The sequence below is a fragment of the Lates calcarifer genome, linkage group LG2, assembly GCF_001640805.2.
Source record: "Lates calcarifer isolate ASB-BC8 linkage group LG2, TLL_Latcal_v3, whole genome shotgun sequence".
In the NCBI taxonomy this organism is placed as follows: Eukaryota; Metazoa; Chordata; class Actinopteri; family Centropomidae; genus Lates; species Lates calcarifer.
The window spans coordinates 10,210,738-10,231,034 of record NC_066834.1 but is presented as its reverse complement, the minus strand read 5'-3'; the positions used below and the strand labels follow the sequence as shown (position 1 = coordinate 10,231,034).

The following is a 20,297-nucleotide window of genomic DNA, read 5'->3' as shown; positions in this document are numbered from 1 at the left end:
CTGTGGAAAAAACTCTTCTTTCAATGGGGATGAGAGGCAATTAAAGCAATGGCTTTTTAATTACTGTAGTCTTAACCTACATGTAACTTCAACTAGATCTCATCTCCTGATTTGAGCTACCTCTCATTAGAGTGCACACTTACTTTCAGTCTCATTTTGGCATGAAGACTTTGGCCTTTTGTAGTGGCCACTAATCACTGTTCCCTGGAGGCTAAACTGCACTTCTACATTTTGGTTCCATTTCATTGAGAAAATCGTGCGTACACAGGATAATAATGCCTGCAACACTGACTCTCTTAAAAGTGTTCTACAGTCTGCAATCATGCCAGTGAAAAGTAGGATGAACTCACAATGGATTTGTCTTGAGAATGTAGGCTGACAGAATAAGTCGCCATTATTATGATTAATTACAAACTGATCAATACTTGTGAGAGTAGACTTTATCATAATATTGCACAAAGTGTCCCAAATGGAACCAGTTGATATTGATGGCGTCATCCAACAAGGAGTGAATTTCGCGCCTCCCCCTTACCCCTTATATCCTTATCCTCTTACTCAGACAGCAGCCAATCAACAGCCTCTGCTCATTGTGTACAAACAAAACATCGTGCGCCCTGCGGCCTTTAAATACTCCTGCAGCCCAGTGATGACCAGATCAGACCAGAGGCAGACAGCAACCACAGCACCCCCCACCCCACCCCCCAAAAACTACACTAAGACTTATACCACCAGAACCTTTAGAAGGATGGACTCCATCAGACGTAGAGATTCGGTTTGCAGGAGTCTGTTTGGCCCGGTGGACCACGAGCAGCTGCGCAGGGACCTGAAGCTGAGGCTGAAGGAGATCGCTGAGGAGGACAGCCGCCGCTGGAACTTTAACTTCCAGACTGACACGCCGCTGCCCGGCAGGTTTGAGTGGGAGGAAATACCCACAGACCGCGCTGCTGCTCTCTATCAGGATTCCGCACCGCTGCAGGACGCTGTCTGCTCCTCAAATACCGAGGAGGAAGACGACAGACTGAGCGACCGTGAGGGCGGCGCAGAGACCGACCAGGAAAACTGTTCCCGCATCTCCAACACTCACAAATGTCCCGCTGAAGTGACGCCCGTCCGGAGGAAGAGGAAACTCACCAAACCGGCAGCCAAGCCCGGAAACAACGCACGAATCACAGGTGAGGATCAGAGTACAGATTCATAATGAGTTTGTTAGTGTTGTTTTATTTATTTAAAACCAATTACAGCGTGAGAATGTTAAACATCATCTCTCTTCTTGTTGTCTTGGCAGATTTTTTCACAAAAAGGAGGAGGACGACAGAAACCAAGAGCATCCTGAATCCTTTAAACACAAGTTCCAGTGAGGCAGCTCTGTGCAAAACAATAAGATAAAAAACTTCTTCTACTGACAAGAAACTATTTATACATTTTCATGGACTGGTCCAAGGCCTATTCACTGCACCAAAGGGATTTATTTCATTTCATTTTATTTTATTTTCAGTTTTAGTATTTGTGCCTGGCATGAAATTATACAATTTTGTGTTATTTATTTTATTTATGGACTATTTTTAATTTAATGACTTTTCATTTTCTTCACCAATAATGTCACAAATGTGTTTGTTAACTTATCAAGATGGGTTTTTTCAGCATTATTGTGTTGTGATCAAAAACATTTAAATGACTGTGTGTTTCTATGTATTTCATCTTGTTGTCAACCTTCTTGATGGATTAATGTGATGTTCTGAGCTGCTTCTGTTAAGTATATTTTGAAAAAGCACTATTTTGTCCTAAATTAAATGAGATGCAGATCACAAAGATTGTAAATGCCTACAAATATTGCAATTTTAATAAACTGTTATTGTTACTGCATTTTCAGCAGTCTGCTTGGGGAATCTTTACTTTTACATATAGTACACAGAAACTTTTCATATGCAGACAAAAACATGATCATCCATAATCCAAATTGACTTGTTACTTGCTTCCTCCAAACCTTTTCAATATGCGGAACACTCTTACACATCTTAATTTGGTTCAGTCTTAAATAGCATGTGACAAAACATTTCAGAGAGCCACACCACTTCTTCAGTCACTGCCTCACAAATCCATAGTCCACAGCTTAGTTGTCTAAAGCCTCCACAGAAACTAGGCCCTCCAGCACATATTGTAGATAGTTCAGGATGCCAAAACACGTATTTGTAATATAGAAAATAATGCATGTTTATGTGCGACATGTCTCTGTTCCATTGTGACAATGTGCCTGAAGCAAAAATCTTGCACTGAACGGAGTCTAAGCTTTCTAATCCCACTTTGTCAAACATCCTGTCAGCCTTGTCTTCATATGTTGAAACTGCAACAGTTTTTTTATTAAAATATTCAGAGTTTTTACTGCAGCTTCACAGGTATTAAAAAAAACTGTCCTAATTATGCGAGTGACTAACACTTCATCTAAAAGCTACCAAATACTGATCATCTTTTCAAGTGATTGTTTTTTCATTATGACTGCAGTCTTATGAGAAAATACTTATTTGGTTTTATGCTGACTTTGTGGCAGTTAATAATAAGTGTCCCTCTGAAGTCATAGAAAAATCAATTCCAGTCCTAAGTTTGGCTATCGAGAGAAGAAAAATGTTTTAGAGTAATTGCATTTTCTGGGACGTATTATGAGATGTTTCATAATCACAATCATAAGGACTGTTCTGTCAGGCTTAAAATTATATCCGTTAATATGAGCTGTAACTGCCAAATTAGCCCATTAGTGAGACCAAATCCCACAGAGGCGTATGCACTCCCACAGTGTAGGGGGGTTTCAGCTCAAAAGCATTTTGAGAGGCCATCTGGCTGGAGTGCAGGACAATGGCCACAAAGCAGAGTGTGCCATCTATTTCACCTGCAAATCAGCCTTTGGAGCTCTTTGGCCCCCCCAGGTCCTTCCTCAACTTTTCTCTTTTCTCTTTGTCCCTTTTCATAGTCAAAGCAGCTATTGTCACTGACATGTGCCCAGTTTATTCTCACTTTGGCTCGTGTTTGCTTGTTGCGAGGGGACTGTGTTTCATATTTACACACAAGTGTAAAAGAAAGAGCAAACGTCACATTTACATCTTTCAATGCCTCAGTGCCAAGGACAACCAATGTTAAGTGTGTTATTTCTGAATGAGGAACAGATGATGTTAATTTCTGTTCCAGGGGACTTATTTCTTGATTACCAGTCAAGAAATCAATAATCAAACTATCCCATGGGCCCATAGGGTCCCATGGGTACCTAATTAAATTCTCCTTATGATGTACACAACAATCTGCTCAGTACATCATCAGTGAATGAAGCATTCACTAAGAACACTGCAGTGTCAGTTCCTGCTGAATGTACTGAAATGTACTGCACAAAACACACTAAAATAAGACCAGTGCTGTACATTTACTCAGGAATAGATACTGTAGACTATTAATTTACATGATTATGACTTCCTCTGGCCACTGGCTTTAGTCAAATTGTCCAAATTAGAAAACGCAAAACAAGAAAACTGCAGGGATGGTTGACATTATGGCTTTTAAGTCCAAAACTTAGCTAAGTGTCCTTAATCTGATACTTTAGCCATCTAGAATATCAAATCAGAACTATACAAGTTTGAAGGATTAAAGTGAAACCCAAAAATCTGAATGCATTTAATTTTATCTATAGCTTTGTGCATTCTACCATGGTGCTTCAAAAAACAGCATTTTAGTAAATTGTCGCCTTTGATACAAATATTCTTTTCTTTCTTTACTATAACTATTTAACCAAAGCATTAATTCTATTTAGCTTTGTTCTTTTTTGGATGGACTGCTCCTCCTGCTCCTCCTCCTTATGACTGCTGTACTGATTATTGATTTCCTGTCCCAGTACCCAAAATAGCACTAATTACCAGGAGAGAGAAAAAAACTTTTAAAACCTCCACACCCTCCCTGTAATGAAACTCTCCCCTCACCCACCTCACAGTCAGCACAAAGGCCAGCCACCCTCAGCACACTTAAGGAGGGTGGGGCCCATTGTTGTGGGCACCAGAGGCAGATGGTCATTTGGGCCTTTTCTCCACATGGCCACTTGTGTGAAGGAATGCCTGGACACCCCATGGATGGCCAGCGGGGAAAAGGTCACCATCTGCTGCCTAAAGGTTACTTGTGTAAAGAACACGGTATTAGCCATGGTTTTGGCCATTTCCATGAGTCAGTGGGGACACGACAGCCACCCCCACCTCACGACAATGAAGGAAAAATCTGCTGCCAACAGAGCTGATACGTGATTATTAAGAAGACTGTAACTTGAATGGCGCCTTGAAAGGGAAGCATCTATTTCATTGATGACCAAGGAGAAACAACAGTAAAACATTCACCTTTTAATGCAAGAACATAACTTCTTGCTTTCTCTCAAGCCACCTCTGGCAAGAGTAAAAAAAATCTCACTGAAACTGAAATATTTAGCCCATTTGTTTTCGTCAGAGATTCCCCAAAGGCACCGGAAACAATACACAAACACTTGGTAATAATTACCACAATCTTTTATTGCTACAGAAGAATATTTCTAAACATTTACAAAAAAGTGAAATAAAATTAAAACAGTGAATACAGCATTTGATTAAACTGTAAGTTTTCAAGTGGAGTACTGAAATATAAGGCTTCTCCCCTAAGATGAATGTAATCAAATTTATTATTTCAAAAGAATACAGGATACTGAATCACAGTAGCAGTGTCTTTGGCATTAACCTGAATACATTTCAAGTATAATATTCAAAACCGACAACTACTACACAACAATCCAACAGGGAAATCATTTCTTTGCAGTGTTGAATTGTTGTTTCTCCTTCACACATGTCCCATACATCCCCCATGCTCTGATGAGATATTTCACATAAATATCATAATACCAAAATTCAGCAAAGCATCTGCCGCTAGACATGCCTATCAATATTTGCTGCATAGATAGATAGATAGATAGATAGATAGATAGATAGATAGATAGATAGATAGATAGATAGATAGATAGATAGCCTAAAAAGAGAAGCACTTTGAGGCTATTTGACTTCAGGTTTCAGCAGCTCTCATCCTGACTGGTGGTGGTGTTGAGGGGAGGGTTAAGAAGGGGAGAAGGACGGAGGTGATGGAGACAGCTGGTCATAGCTTGGCAGGCTGTCCTGGCTGTGGAGGATATTACAGGTCTGTCTGAGCTGTGGCCTCAGCCTGCCTCCACCTTCGCCGCCATCTTCTCTCCCACCAGCATCCCTCTGGTCCAGCAGAGAGGCGAGGGACTCTGCGATGCGGTTCAGTGTCCGGTCCATGTGTGTTATCTATGAAAGTTGATGTTGTTGATACATTTGATGAATCAAAGCATTCTCAACGACATCCTGGTGTCACTTTAGATACACCACTAATGAAGATTAAAACTAAATCAAGTATGTTCATTTGTGAGTTCAAACACAAGAGAATTATATCCTTCATATAATTGAATTACTCTGTGTGTGACAACATGCACTATAGTATTGTTCTTTAACCTGTGCCAAATGATTTGGTCTATTATGATTAGATGAAAAAAAACCTTGAGTGGTAAGTGAGTAAAAATAAATCTGGTGATCTAAATTGTTTTCTCTTCTGTCTTCATGTCTTAGGAACAACTGAAAGAAAAGTTTTGGGGACCACCATTTTCTAAGTTACTTCTTTTTTTCATCTGTGAAAACCACTGGAAAACAAGACTCAAAAAAGATGATTTCTTTTGTTAGGATTTTTCTAGTTTATGTTGTTGCAATGCTCATTTCCACCAGAAGAGGCTGAAGTACACCACTGCCCCATTCTAAATAAGAATAAAAGCATAGATAAGAAAATGTATCCCAGAACTTTTTTATTTCTCATTTGCTTTCCAAGGCTTCCGCAATATCACTTCACAAAATGTGTGTGTGTTCTTTTTAACATGAAATACATTTTGTTTGATAATTATAAACATGGTAGCGAGGCAGGAACCTAATGCACACTTGAGAAAAGAATTAGCCCTGTTTTTTGTTTTTGTTTTTTTTTGTTTTTTTAAAACAGATTTTAGTTTTTCTGTGTTTTGACATGTCTCAAATAGAAATGAGAGAAAAACAATCTCAAGGTTTCTCTTTTTATGCTGCAGAACTGGCACAAGCTGTTAAAGTTTTGTATTTGACTCTACAATGACAAGGCCAGGATCTGAAGACAATAATAATAATAATAATAATAATAATGAATGATGCAACAGGATCATTTGTTGCAAAAAACTATTTTCATTTTGAGTTCATTTTGTGAAACTACCACTGTATTGTTAATATGCTTTTCAGAGAATGCTTCTTTGTTAAGAGCTCTCTCTCTCTCTCTCTCTCTCTCTCTCTCTCTCTCTCTCTCTTTTGTTTTCATAAAACCTTCATAAAACAATAAATGCAAGAGAAACATGGTTGTGTACATTTTTGGCTGCTCCTTCACAAACAAAATAAATGATCTGAAACTGTACAAAAACAAGGGAATATTGCTCTAATTTCCACTGAAATGACACAAATCCCACCTTATCCTCCATCCTGTTGAGTCTGGATCCAATAGAGTTGTTGCCTTTGTCCCTGGCTCTGTCTTTAGAGTGAGGCAATAGTTCAATAAATTATAAGACAGGAGGATTAGGACAGTGGTTTGTTCCAAAGTAACTCTAACATATTTTGAGAGAGCAGTGGAGTGATTCATTACCTGAGCCCGTCTGGAACAAAGTTATCTTCCCTAAAGACTGGTCCAATCTGAGAGAAAAAATGGGAGACTCAATTATACATTTGCACATGCTCTCTTTCCTCTTTTATGTCATGCTTGATAAAAAACATCATACAACATTTGCCCATGCAAATTACCCAGGGAAATTTATTTAATTCATATGAAGCTCATGTTAGTTAAACTGTTTACCTTCTCTGCAATTCCTTGATTCGCACCATGAGGTTGAGGTGACCCTGGGAATACTGCTCAATCACATCTCGCACATCATATGGCTTACGAGCTTGCTACAACATAAAAAAATGTTGTATCAAAATAAAATGTTTCTTCTCTGCCTCATATATTTGCATGTTGTTTTTGTCCCAGAATGTTAATGTCTGGACAGCCCGGGGCTTTTCTGTGTGGAGTTTGCATGCTCTCCCTGTGCCTGCATGAGTTCTCTCCAGGTACTCTGGCTTCCTCCCACAGTCGAAAGACATGCAGCTTAGGTTAACTGGTAACTCAAAAAGTTGTTTGTCTGTATATGTTGGCCCTGTGATGGACTCGCGATCTGTACTGGGTGTACCCCGCCTCTCGCACCCCAATGTCAACTGGGATAAGATCCAGCCCCCCCGTAAACCTTAACGGATAAGCGGTATAGATAATGCATGGATGCTAATGTCATTATAGGAGACTAAGGCCAAAAGTCCTGGAAATGTAATGTTTGTTGTGGTCTTGTCACTCCCCTGTCTCTGCTGCTGAGCTTGGTGTGTGTTACAAGAGTAATGAGGTTAACACCAAACATTAAGGAACAAAACATTGTTGCAGCAAAACATTTGCAGTAAGACAGATGATTTGAGCTATCAAAGCTCTGTCCACTTTTTTGTTCTGTCATGCCGCTGCTGAGCCTCTCATTTGCCAACTCTGCTGTAAAACTACTTCCAACACTTGCTTTTACACAACACTGCAGCTGCTGTTGCTATCATCACCAGCCCAACCCCCATCCACCTGTAGGTAAGGCAAAGTTTATTATCATCACTCTCAAATGTCTGTGCCTGAGCTTGTTGTTTGCTTGTAGGTACTGTGAAGTCAAAGGGTAGATACCCAATAACAACTAAATACCATGTACTTTCTGTCATATTTCATTGCTTGTTAGTTAGACTACAAAAACACTGAAAAACTGCAAGTGAATGAATGAATTAATGTCCAATACACAGGGGTTAATTAATTTTAAGTGCTGTTATTTGCTATAAAATAGAGTCATTCTTACCTGAAAATTTCTCTTGGCCACAAAATAGCGCATTCTCTGGATCACCCGAATAGCTTTTCGGTGTGATTCTGTCAGTCTGTGTAAATGTGAGAGTGTGGTGAAAGTTATTGTTAAAATTGCTTTTTATATTTAAAAAAAAGAACTGTCAAACAAAACCATAGCTTTAGACCCCTGCTTTATTTTTCTTGTGTGATACAGGTACCACAGTTGTGAAATGATGAAAAGATGGTTGACATGGCCTTCAAATGCTATCACTTTAGGGAAAATATTCAGTGCAGGAAAGTTTCATGATTATTTTTCATTCTGCATCAAAAGCCTCCCCTTCGTGACTTGTCTTCCTTTGAATGCAATCAAGGTGAGTTACAGTAAGAACAAAGGAAGAGCATTTTTTGGGATCTGTGCGTTACTCTGAAAGTCATTGATAAAAAGCACAATTGACGGGTCGTACACTTAGCTTCTGTTATGTTGTGGGAATTGTTAAGGCTCTATTACTCACTGGGGGTCATTACCCTGGCAAAGCAGCAAATGAGTATGTGAGGGGGAGAGCAGTAAGTTCTTTGTCAGATCTAGTTAGCTGAAAGAGTGTTGAGGAACAAGGTCTGTGTGTGTCTCATAATGGACTTTTCACAGGCTATTCAATGGACTGATTCTCAAATGCAGCTTTCAGAACATTCTGTCAAATTAGTACTACATCATGCAATGTCAATGTGCTATTATAGAAGTCCATTTTCCACCACAAAAGTGAAAACGAAACTAGAAATAGTGTGGCAAATAGTGGGACACAATTTCTTTAAAGTCTAATGATAAATGCTGAATTCTCTTAATAGTAAAAGTGTTTCTTGTTTTCCCCCCTCACATAAACAAGGATGTCCAAATGTTGATTTTAAAGTTACAGTCCTTAAAGGATTCATTCAACATTTTGGGAAAGTAAGTAAGTTTGGCTGCAGAGACGTGTTTGAGAGAGCCCATCTAATATGGAGCTGGAGCTACAAGACAATTAGCTTTTGAACACTGAAGACTGAAAAGAGAGGAAAAAGCTAGGCTGGTACTATCCACCTACCTGTACTTCTAAATTTCATAAATTGATGCTTAAAATTTAATTTGTTAAATCTGTACCAAAAAACTGTTTAAGAAAGTGTTTTGCATTTGACATGCTGAACTATTTCCTCCTGGAGACTTGTTGTTGTTGCTTGTTGATTGGCAACCTCGTGCTGACAATAAGATTCAAGGATGCCATCATGTCCAGTTTATGCAGTATTATTGATCTTCTCATCTAATTGATGATTATTGATCAAGAATGCAAGTAAGCATTTTTCCCAAAATGTTGCACTATTCCTTTAATATTTTCATTATCAAACCTAATTTTTGATCTTATTCATGAAATTTCTTTTAGCAATTGCCAGTAGTTGCCATTGTTACTGAATTGGATTTCAAATGAAATCCATTATGACAGGTATTTTGCCTTGGCTTATTGCCCCTCTAGTGAATAAATGCAACAGCAAGTTTGTTTTTTCTTGCTCATGGTCTAAATGCTTTATGAGGTAGTTTATTAACACAACAATACAAATTGAGAAGCATGAAAAATGTTTCAAAGAAGCTGGACACCTTTACTTCCCACCTATCAAACTGCTACAATGTCTTTTAACTTCACTCTGGAGGCCATGTCTGTTGTGTTACTTGAAGTATAATTTTTGTTTGTGACAAAAGTGTGGCACTTTTGTAAAAACTCTCAATACCTCAATCATCTTCAATTTACCAAAACATACTGCGCTATGATGTCAATACCAAGGAAGCAGCAGAAATATGACTTCTGTGAACTATTCCACATCAAGAATCTATAGAATCAAAGGTGCAGCATATATGAAAGAGCATATATGCTTCACCTTAGATTTATAGCAAGGACTTAACTCAGCTTTCTCCGCTGCCGTAGACAATATGGACAAATTGGAATTCACAGAAATTTGACAAACGCGGTTACAAGAGCCACATTTTTCAAGCTTTTTAAATTCTGTGTTCTCTCGTCATGGATAAAACCAGCAGTGGTATCTCATAATGGCTCAATTTAGCATGGGATTTGATGTGGCATTGCTCTATGAGAACAGCTGGTTACATATTTTGGAGTCAGCAGAGCACAGAGTGATCTTTGCCAACAACGCTGCTGCATGCAATTCCCACTCTGCATCATTACCCCACCGTTTAGAAAGGAAGTCCCATGGGTCAAAACTGTCGCTCCATTTGTTTCACTTACTGTGCACATACATTACACTGCAGTTACTTAACACTCATCTCCTCATATCAATCTCAGTCTCTTGCTGTGCAAGTGCCCCAGTGAGCACAAGTTCTTTTCCCTAATAGAGAATCATTACACAGCAGACAGGAGCGCTCTGGGGTTTGGCATATAACAAAGGTTAATTACAAATAGCAAAAAATACATGCAAACGTTCCCTAACATACTCATTAAAGTGCACATAGACAGAAACACAAAATCAATGCAGTGGCAGAGTAGCAACAAACTCACTGTGACACTGAGGTGGCAGGAGTCAGTTCACTGTCTCGCTCTGACTCCAGCTCCAGGTCGTCTGCAAAGCTACAGTTTCTCCGAAGGGGGTCGGGGGTGTGGACATCCAAAAGTCCAGGGTTTCTTTTCACTGCACATACACACACACAGAGAGAGAGAAACACAGACACACACACAAGACTTTGCTTATCAATATATGTATGCATCCCGAACATTCAGTGATGCTGCTGATTAAATTTAGCTGCCTCTGTTTCAAGCTGGTTTGTTGCATACAGCTTTGGGCTAAGCTCAGGTTCAGGTATGGTGATTTACAGTAGTAGTGCTCTCTTTTGATCTCTTGCTGTACCATCTTGTGTGTATCCTTCTAAGCCCAACAGGAGAAGAAAGAGAAATGAGCCTAGCTTTGCTTACTAATAGTAATAATAGTCACAACCACAGTAAATGGATGAAATAAATACAAAAAAAAAATGCTAAAGCGGCTTCTCAAAATCCCTAATGATTTGGGGAAGGCCTTTTCATTGTGGGAACACTATGACCTTGTGTGACCAGTGACCCTGTCTATACATAGCTCTGTTTTGGCTTATGACAAACTGTCATTTTCAGATGGGAAAAAATATCTGAGTTTACAGCCACAGTTATCTGGCCTGTACTGATGACGGGGTAAAACAGAGCTTCATTTAGTCAAACAGGTGAGACAAATGGTTTATATGATGAAGTTGTCAAATGTCACATGTTAATGCTGTGGCCGCCTGCACTTTGTTTTTGCCATGAAAAGGAGAGGCTTTTTGACTACTTGTTTTTTGTTTTTTTTCTGCTGCTAGGCTGCATTGTCGCTTTCTGTGGATGCCTGAAGTAAACTGTCGTATGAAAATGAACAAAAGTGTTACTTTGTACCTGTGAGAAACCTTACTGTGTGACAAGAACACATCTTTCTTTTTAAGAAAAGGCAAAACTAACATACAAGGCTGGGCCATAGATTCTATACAAAATAGGGTATTTTATGTCCAGTGGACAGAGAATCAACATGTGGAATCCATAACTGCAACTGTGTGTGTTGTCACCATCTCAAGCAGTGAGAGTTCCAGCAAAGAAGGCAGAGTTGTTGTGGAAGACTGTGAAAACCTATTAATTATTTGGACTGTTCTGAAACTGCAGCAGCTACAGAAAGTGCGATAAAACTGGTCTTATGCTTGATTTTGATGTGTGAAATGAAAAACATGGTGTGAAATGCATCTGCTTTAAATGGACTTTAAAATAGAATGAACTTAATTGATGCTGTCAACCAGGACAGATGTCAGATGCCACAGTCATGACAAGTTCTGACAGGCTGACTGATATTTCTCAATCACAGAGTACAGAGAACTGCTTCAGCCACTTGGTGGGTTTGTGTTACACTCCGCCACACATATCAATCTGTGAATGACTTGTTTAAAAAATAAGTTTAAACTGAAGAAAAAAAAAAAAACATAATTTGACTTCACATGCTTTTGATACACAATACAAATTGTAAGTCATCGTCTTGAAGGAAAATACAACATAAAAACATATCAACATATCAACACATGGCGTTACCTGGAGGTGGTGAGCTAAACTGAAGGGAGGATAAAGACGTCCAGGACTGCTGGCGATCTGAGGCACACATGAAGAGATACACAAATATGATAACATTAGGACTGACACTGGGCATAAATGACAGCAAGGATGATGTTAGTAAAAAAAAACTATGGTGCCTTCATTAGTTATATGATAAAGAAAACAACATAACACCTCATAACATTACCATGCCCTGGTACAAATCATGCCGTTTTAGTTACTGAGATGGTGAGAAGTGACTGTACAGGAGATTGTTAAAATAGAGAGTAAGAAAGAACAGTGAGTGTACTAAGGACATGTGCAGGACATGGACACTAACAGCAGCTCACCACATCCTCCCAGAGTGTGGGATCCTGCTAAACCATGTACACAGACAAAACAACAAGAGAGAAAAACAGACACAAGCAAGGAAATATGCGGTTAAATTGGTTGAACAAAGCAGACTGAGACACAGATTAAAAAAGGGCAGAAACCTAAGAGACATTCATATAACCAGTTTCTGAACATAATGAAAATCAGTGATAAACTTGCAACAGAGTGAATTAGTTGATTTCCATCACTGCTGAAAACCTGCATGTGATTACTATCTCCTGTATCTGTATTATATGTCCATATTTCCTTTATCTATATTATGAAATGTAGTAATTTGTTAATTAACTACCAGCCAGAATCCCAACAATATGAAATCAACAACCTTAAATTAGGTCTTAAATTACTGAACTGGGAAGACTGGGGTTATGTTTTCTTAAAATCATTTCAGGATAATAATGTTAGCTGATGGTAGCTGGAGGTGGCTGAGCACTTGAACCTCCATCAATGTGTGTGTCCAGTCAATACAACCACACACCAGATGGCAACGTAGCAATTTAGTGAAATGATTCACAGTTAAAAGCAGTATGCTGTATGTTAGCTGTGCAGTGAGACCTGTAGAATCTATTCAGCTTCAAATCAAAGACACAGATTTTCACTGAACATGAAGCGAACAGACACGAATGCATCTGTACAACCGGGCAAATTAAATTGTACTGTTGTACTGAGGAATGAGTGCAAAGCAAAACCACTGCACTGCAGTCACGCAGCCAGGCAGCTATTCAGGTTACCAGCTGGTGTAAAATGAAAAATGTTATATAACTAAGCACAACAAAGACTATGATCCAATTAGATGTTTACGTATTATGGGCATGCTAAAAAGTATTTATTTGTCTCCTTTTGAAAGTAAACAGACTGTCCTGTCCAGTATCTAATAATATAATAGAACATCCATTAATGCCCTCTCCATGCAGCCTTGATATTAGCAATGATGATGATTCATGTTCATATAAATCTTTACAAAATGAAGGGTTTACAAAGAAATGTAAAATACTACATGGGGAGAAAACATTAAGGGATACAATACTGGGGAGAAAATAGAAAATGAAATTACAGGGAAAACATGAATGATGCAGTTTTGAAGAAGATATTGAGTGTTGGTGAGTATTTGTTGTTTTGGCAGTACTTTCCAGTTTAGTTTTGACTGTAAACAACTCAGTTACTTTTATTCTGAGTTTGTGAGAAGGACTTTCAGGGTCACTGGCTGAGGATCATCCAGATGAAAAGCCACAGGATTAATCAAATCACTGGGATTCTTCCACTGGGGTCTATGTCTGTACAAAATTTCATAGTCCAGACCAAAGTGGTGCACTGACCGTCTGATGGACTTGCCAACATTTCCATCCCTAAAGCCACGCTGCTTACGTGGATAAAAACTAGATAAAGATGAATATGTTCCCGTTAGTCTCTACTCTAGGCGAAGACATTGGCATAATGAAAGTTGGAGGGATACAGTATACAATTTAAATTGCCTCTTTGCAACCCTCGTAGCTCTCCATCATTGAGCCAGCAGTACCATAATGCATGTTGTGAGGGGTTTTGTAAATTCAGCAGTGCACTGCTGGAGTCCATCCTCATCAATGCAACCTCACGTTTTGTTGCTGCAATGTGCTCATCCATCTTTAATGTCTGGACTTTCTCCTGTCCCACTCCTGTGGCTACAGCCTTACAACTGAGGTTCAAATTAAACATTTAATTTTTACTGAATCATCCCTGAATGTGTGGTTTGCATCCAGTGCAATATTACTCACTTCTTTTCCATGCTTATGTGCATCAGACATTAATTAAGTGGTTTAAACATCTACCACACATAGATTTTGGAAGAAAAATTCTGGCAAAATGTATGAGTATTCCATGCAACAGTGAAGAAATGTACTCTTAAATAAGTTCTTTAAGTTTAAAAGTAAGTTTTAATAAGTTTTTACCACTGACTCAAGATAACTGGAACCTGACCTACTGCATCAGGGATAAGCCAACCCAATCTCTCATCAGTTTGTGAAATGGTCACAAAATATAATCTATTACATGGACACAAAATTTCCTTTTTTTTTTTACACTCAGCATGACTTTTAAACCACTGTATCTCTATTTATAACCCAGTGTCACAGCAGTTTGCGAGATGCTCACAAAATTTTTTACATATTAGTTAAACATTGACTTTTAGGGACTGCAGTATTTTTACATTTATGCTTATGTTTAGGCCCACACAGCACTTGGTTAAAGTTAGTGAAAGATCATTATATGGTTTAATAAAGAAATAGTTCACAGTGATTTCAGACACACTGTGTTTATTTACCATATAACACCACATCATGCAATAAGACCAACATTTTGTTGAGTTATTACATAATGTGGTGTGATTACATAATGCAGTATTACAAACCAGAACCACCATCCTTCATTGATCTTAACCAAAGAGCTTTTGCTGCCTGAATATGAACCCTGGTCTCTGGTGTGATAGTCATGTGCTTTGTACTCCCACCATCCACACCTCTTGCACCTCCACTGCCATTAATGAATGTAGTGCTTGTTCTTTCAAAAAGTAAATTTGCAATTTGAAAGTTGTGCTGAGTGCCATGAAAAAATTGAAAATTTGTGTCCATGTATACGAATCAATACTTTAAATTTTATCAGCATTTCACCAACTGCTGTGAGAGTGGGTTGGATAAGTATACCGTACAGTTTGTCTTGTTTTTTAGTACCTGTGCCCACAGTGCTGTAAACATCTGAACTCAGCTCCTTCCCGCTGTCAAATGCATAGTCGAAGGTGATACTGGGAATTGTGGGAGAAGTCAGACCGTTGTCCTTGTCAGTGCTCTTCAACTTCCTCTTTATCTTTACCTGCCCAAGAAATGCAAAAATATCAGCTCAACAAAGCGTTCCCATGGAGGAACATGTTAGGTGTAAGTGTTAGGCATTTTTTACCACTCAAAGAAAACACTTTCACTATTTTTGTTGACAATGAATACATTAACTAAATGCAGCAGCACAGAAATGACAGTGTCAGGGCAGTAAAATTATAATTTCATATTGATGTATTACACATGTTCACACTTACTGTACATGTACACATTTGACAACTTCATGAAGCCCTAAATAGTTTGGAGGGAAAACTTTTGGCATTTTAGAGTTTATAAATTGTGTGGTCATGGTCTCATAACCAAAGCAGTAATGTTGAATGATCAGTATCAATATTAAACTGCTGCTGGCTCTTGTCTAATTGTCTTTTTTATTTTCCCCTCACACTGATAACTACCATGGTGATGCTGATAAAATTTGGTTCGTTTTTGATCCTTCAAATCAACACATCCATAAACTGTGACAAATTGTTAACAGTATTAAACAATTTAATGGAGACTCCCTTGAGTCTGTATGACACTGGATGGTTGACTTTGATTTATTACTCTCTAAAATTGTGCTACAGCTGGCCTTTGCTAATGGTTAGCTTAGCTTGAATCCATAAAAGTACATCTAGCCAAAACAAATGCAACCTGTGTTAGACTAAGAGAGGTCAAAGGTGTTTCTGTTATTTTAAATTGAATCTGACTTCAATGGGGTTAGTGTAACATCCCGTTAATCATTGCATGGTGTGTTTCTTGTTTTATTTTGAAGTACTCACGAGTAGTTTCAGTTTCTTTCCCTTGCGTGTCTCCTGCTCCCTCAACCATCCACACCTGCTTCTAATTACTCACCTGCCCCTGGTTTTGCCATTAGCAAACCCCATGTATATATACTCCCCTGGTTAGCCTGTTCCCTGTTGTTCTTCCTTGTGTGTTCATCACTTTCCAGTATTTTTCCTAGTGTTAGTCTCTATGGTTTTTGACTTTACAACCTTCATGGTTGTAGGATTTACAAAATTGCAGTGCTGTTGCTTTAGACTGTATTACCTTCGCCTCGGTGTACCTAATAAACTGGAAACTTAATGTAAGAGGCAGTTACAGTTAAATCTATAGAATGATTACTAACCGACTTCTTGGGCTTGGGGGTGGACAAGGAGGCTGGAATGTGGGATCGCTTTCTCAAAAACATCTTGAATGTGGCCGACTGAAAGTTCTCCACCGCACAACATCTCCATGCTGTCTGGAGGGGCATGAAAATAGCAATAAATTGGTTGGATAGGACAAATTTCATGCCATTATGTCCGCCATGCAAGAAAGAATGTGAGGGTTACATGAAAGGATGGTCTCAATAATAAGACTGGGGCTCTGAGACATTTCAGTACCCCCGCTGTATTGTGGTTCTGTTTCAGTATTTTATTTTATTTTTTGGTCAAATACCTGAATGAGACAGGCAGCTGCAGGGATCTGTCTGTTGAAGTGTTTCTGTCTTTGCTTCTGCTGCACCTTCAGGGCGAAGCCTGAGCCCAAGATTCCCTGTGAATAAGAGCACAGCAGAGTTACTGCTCATTAATTCAGTTTGAACGACACACTTCCAGGCAGCAGCGAAAGACAGAAATACACACAAAGTTTAAAAGCAAAACAATTATGGAATTATGTGCTATTTAATGCTGAAACATTTAAGTCTATTATTCATTTTGTTTAATCAGATAGTAATAGATTAAAATGTTAATCACTTAAGTTTTAGCTTAATTAAAGATATATTATTTGTCCATTTGTTACACAGCTTCCTTGCTTTTCTACATTTCACAACACTACAAATTGAGAATCATTTGAGCCCTAACTATTTCTGACATTTTATACACTACACTATGAATACTGAACCAAAAAATAATTGAATAATCAATAACCAAAACAAACTCTACTTGTCTAATCCTAATTTTTTTTTATGCACACCACTTGACTGAAACTATGTTTAAAAGCAATTCACTGTTACTGTTAATCTTTACTGCATATCTCAACCTTGAAGAGCCTCAAACTGTCTGTGGCAGAACCTGGGATGTTGTGAGGGGACGGCCCTCACTGTACAGGAGACATCAGAGAGGGACTGATGATTTGAATACAACATACAGCACTGTAGAGCAGATGTAAGACCTCAGCCTGCAATATACTGTGGTTCAGCGATTTTTTCTTCCACTTACTGCAGGCAGGGCAAAGAAGGAAATGGCAAAGACTGAGAAACAGGAAGCGATGGTCTTTCCGATCCAGGTTTGTGGCACTTTGTCCCCATAGCCAATGGTCGTCACTGTCACCTTTGGTGAAAATAAAAAACAAACAAACAAAAAAAAAAACACGGGAATTAATACAAGAAGCTTAATTCTGGCAGTTGTATTCTGTAAAAACTCACACTGCTATTAGAGATGCTCCAGCACCTGTCAGCATTTGGTTAAGAACTGTTACAAGTGAAAAAAAGAAATCTACAACAAAAACTATCCATGACATTTTTAATCATTTACTGATCAATCGCAGAACTATACACTTGAGACTTACTTGAGTCATATTTAAGTTAACAATTAGGATGTGACGCTTGAGTTCCAATGGCTTGAAACTCTGCCTACAGCCATGATGGTGGCTCTGTGATGCACAATGGTGCTTTGAGCTATATGATAACTAACATGATGTTTAGCAGGTATAATGTTTAACATGTTTATCACCTTAGTTTGATATGTTAGCATGCTAATATTTCTTAATTAGCACTCGACACGAAGTATAACTGAGGTCGATAGGAGGTTCATTTGTTTTGCAGGTATTTAGTCATAAACAAAAGTACCAGAGAAATAAATGATGGTACTAGATTAAAAGAGATTATCAAAGTTATTACAATTCACTGTGAGAGAGTTGTGGATGGAGGAAAAATCAGGGGATCACCAAAGTCAGGATAAGGACAATGAATGTCTGTGAAAAATTGCATGGTAATCCATCACATTTCCATCTAGACCAAAGTGATGGACTGACAACAGACGCTGCAATCCCTAGAGCCATGTTGGCAGCGTGGCTAATAAAAGAGGATATTTTAACTCAGTAAAAACACTAACACAGCTTTCAAATGCTGTGTCATTGTACTGGTCAGCATGCTAGACATGTAAGAAAAAATTGTGAGTTGACTTGGACTTGATCCAAAAGACAAAAGAGACAGCTGTGGTCTGCTTTGAGTCCTCACTGTAGTGCATTAGGCCTGCATTTTCCCTGACCCTCCAACCACAACTCCGACCTTTTTTTCTGCACTGACTCTCGTTTACATCTTTGTGCACTGACAGTACCCAATACAGACTGTAAGTGTGTGAGAGTGGAGTCAAAGCTGATAAAACTCTTGGTATATAATGCGTAAATATTGTAAATAAACCTTCATTTATAGGAGAGAAGGTGTTATGACTCTGCTGTGTGTGTGTGTGTGCACGTGCGTGTACATTTTTTAATATCAGAGTCCCTGAAGTTTCTGAGAAGCAGAGTGGGCGGTGACTTATTGTACTGAAAATAAATTTTCATCCCGTATTCTCTACTCTACTTGTTTTGTTTCTTGTATTAGCGGCCCACTTGATGTGCCCAAAGGGTTCTGACACAACTCCTACTGTAACAACAGTAGTAGAGATAAAACACTGTCTATATTTGACCTTTCACTTGCCAAAAATATTGTCTACAACAAGTCAGTTTCTGCAAAATCTTACTTTTGGCATGGGAATGTTACTGAAACAATACGTAGAAGACTGGTCAACTAAACTGTCTTTGAAACATAATACAGCTAATGTCATAGTTCTGTAGAGTCTGACTATAATGTTCTATTAGACTCTATTCTTCTTATTAACAATTATTTCAAGTAATAAAATAATATTAAAATATTTAGAAGAATTTGATAACAAAGTAGAATGTAATGAAATAAGTAGAATTTAATTATTCAAGTTGACTTAATTAACTGGTGATTAAAGGAATAGTTTGACATACACAGTATTTTTTGCGCAGATTAAATAAATAAGACACAATGTGCTATTACTGAGCATTAAACTTGCTGGTGGGCAGATATTTTTCACCTTTGGATCTGTTTTCCCCCCTGCCTCCAGTCTTTATGTTATGCTAAGCTAACAGTAGTTAGCATCTTTTGACTTGGCCCCTGACAAGCATCACACAGTAACACACACACACACATACTTACCACTCCCCACCACAGAGCATCAGCGTAGTTTCCAAACTCAATGGAGCCGCTGCCGTCGACTGCATCTTTCTCTGCCAGGTAGACAAAGTACGAGGAGAAGATCAGGCTCAGAAAGCCAATGTATAAGGTAGTGATCAGCTCCTGAAATACACATGCACAGATGCATGACATATTTCATATTTCAATACACAACAACAGGATCATTTCAAAGGCCATAATAAATGATATGATATATATGTGTGGCTGTGTCTCATCTGGTGTGGCTGTGTTCTCTAATAACAGGACATATGGATGTGAATATTCATGTAAATATGCTGTGAACATGACGATTAAAATCTTTTTGAGTATTGTGCTGTCCCGTGTCATTAAACTAATTGGTTGAAAAAGGTTGCACTTTAAGGATAATGTTAGCATTATTCTGTATGTTTACTATTATCAACAAATCTCATGAAAAGACCAAAAAGAACAGTGCATTGGTAGGTTTTTTAATACTTATCAACCATTTGATCTAACTGAAGACATGCATCTTTAAAAATGGGTCACAAATACTGCATATAGCTTCACTTTTTAAAAAGGCTCAGGATTTTCTTAAATAAAAGGGCTGGGCATCACTGATGCAGTCAGAGAGGTGCTGATTGTTGTTGTTGACTGTCTCTATAATTGGTGTCTATATGTTTCATTCAGCTGCAAGTCTTGTTTGTTGAATTGTGTTTGTTCAAAACAAATATGCAAATCAGAACATGTTTCATGTCTGAAATAAATAACATCAGACCTGACAGCCTGTCTGCGAAGCTGTATTCT

At 38.4% G+C, this 20,297-nt stretch overlaps 2 protein-coding genes across 3 annotated transcripts in view; one reads left to right on the top strand and one right to left on the bottom strand.

The window, feature by feature from the left end:
* Positions 1-416: 416 nt before the first annotated feature.
* cdkn1ca (cyclin-dependent kinase inhibitor 1Ca) lies at positions 417-1,945 on the top strand. The gene is made up of 2 exons (XM_018683361.2): positions 417-1,172; positions 1,286-1,945. Exons 1-2 carry the CDS (start codon positions 470-472, stop codon positions 1,384-1,386), a joined length of 804 nt encoding a protein of 267 aa, XP_018538877.1. The 5' UTR covers positions 417-469; the 3' UTR covers positions 1,387-1,945.
* Positions 1,946-4,508: 2,563 nt separating this feature from the next.
* Positions 4,509-20,297, bottom strand: part of kcnq1.1 (potassium voltage-gated channel, KQT-like subfamily, member 1.1) — a 33,718-nt gene continuing 17,929 nt past the window's right edge. Inside the window, exons 6-18 of one of the 2 annotated variants that reach the window (XM_018683367.2) lie at positions 19,497-19,637; positions 17,491-17,601; positions 16,730-16,825; positions 16,419-16,532; positions 15,155-15,293; positions 12,413-12,436; positions 12,063-12,119; positions 10,491-10,620; positions 7,973-8,048; positions 6,916-7,010; positions 6,709-6,755; positions 6,536-6,597; positions 4,509-5,312 (exon numbers count right to left, since the gene is read on the bottom strand). In XM_018683367.2, the coding sequence (XP_018538883.1) occupies positions 5,100-5,312; positions 6,536-6,597; positions 6,709-6,755; positions 6,916-7,010; positions 7,973-8,048; positions 10,491-10,620; positions 12,063-12,119; positions 12,413-12,436; positions 15,155-15,293; positions 16,419-16,532; positions 16,730-16,825; positions 17,491-17,601; positions 19,497-19,637 (1,305 nt within the window). In that variant the 3' untranslated portion in view covers positions 4,509-5,099. The remainder of the gene's footprint in view (positions 5,313-6,535; positions 6,598-6,708; positions 6,756-6,915; positions 7,011-7,972; positions 8,049-10,490; positions 10,621-12,062; positions 12,120-12,412; positions 12,437-15,154; positions 15,294-16,418; positions 16,533-16,729; positions 16,826-17,490; positions 17,602-19,496; positions 19,638-20,297) is intronic. The other variant, XM_018683368.2, reaches the window with a different exon arrangement.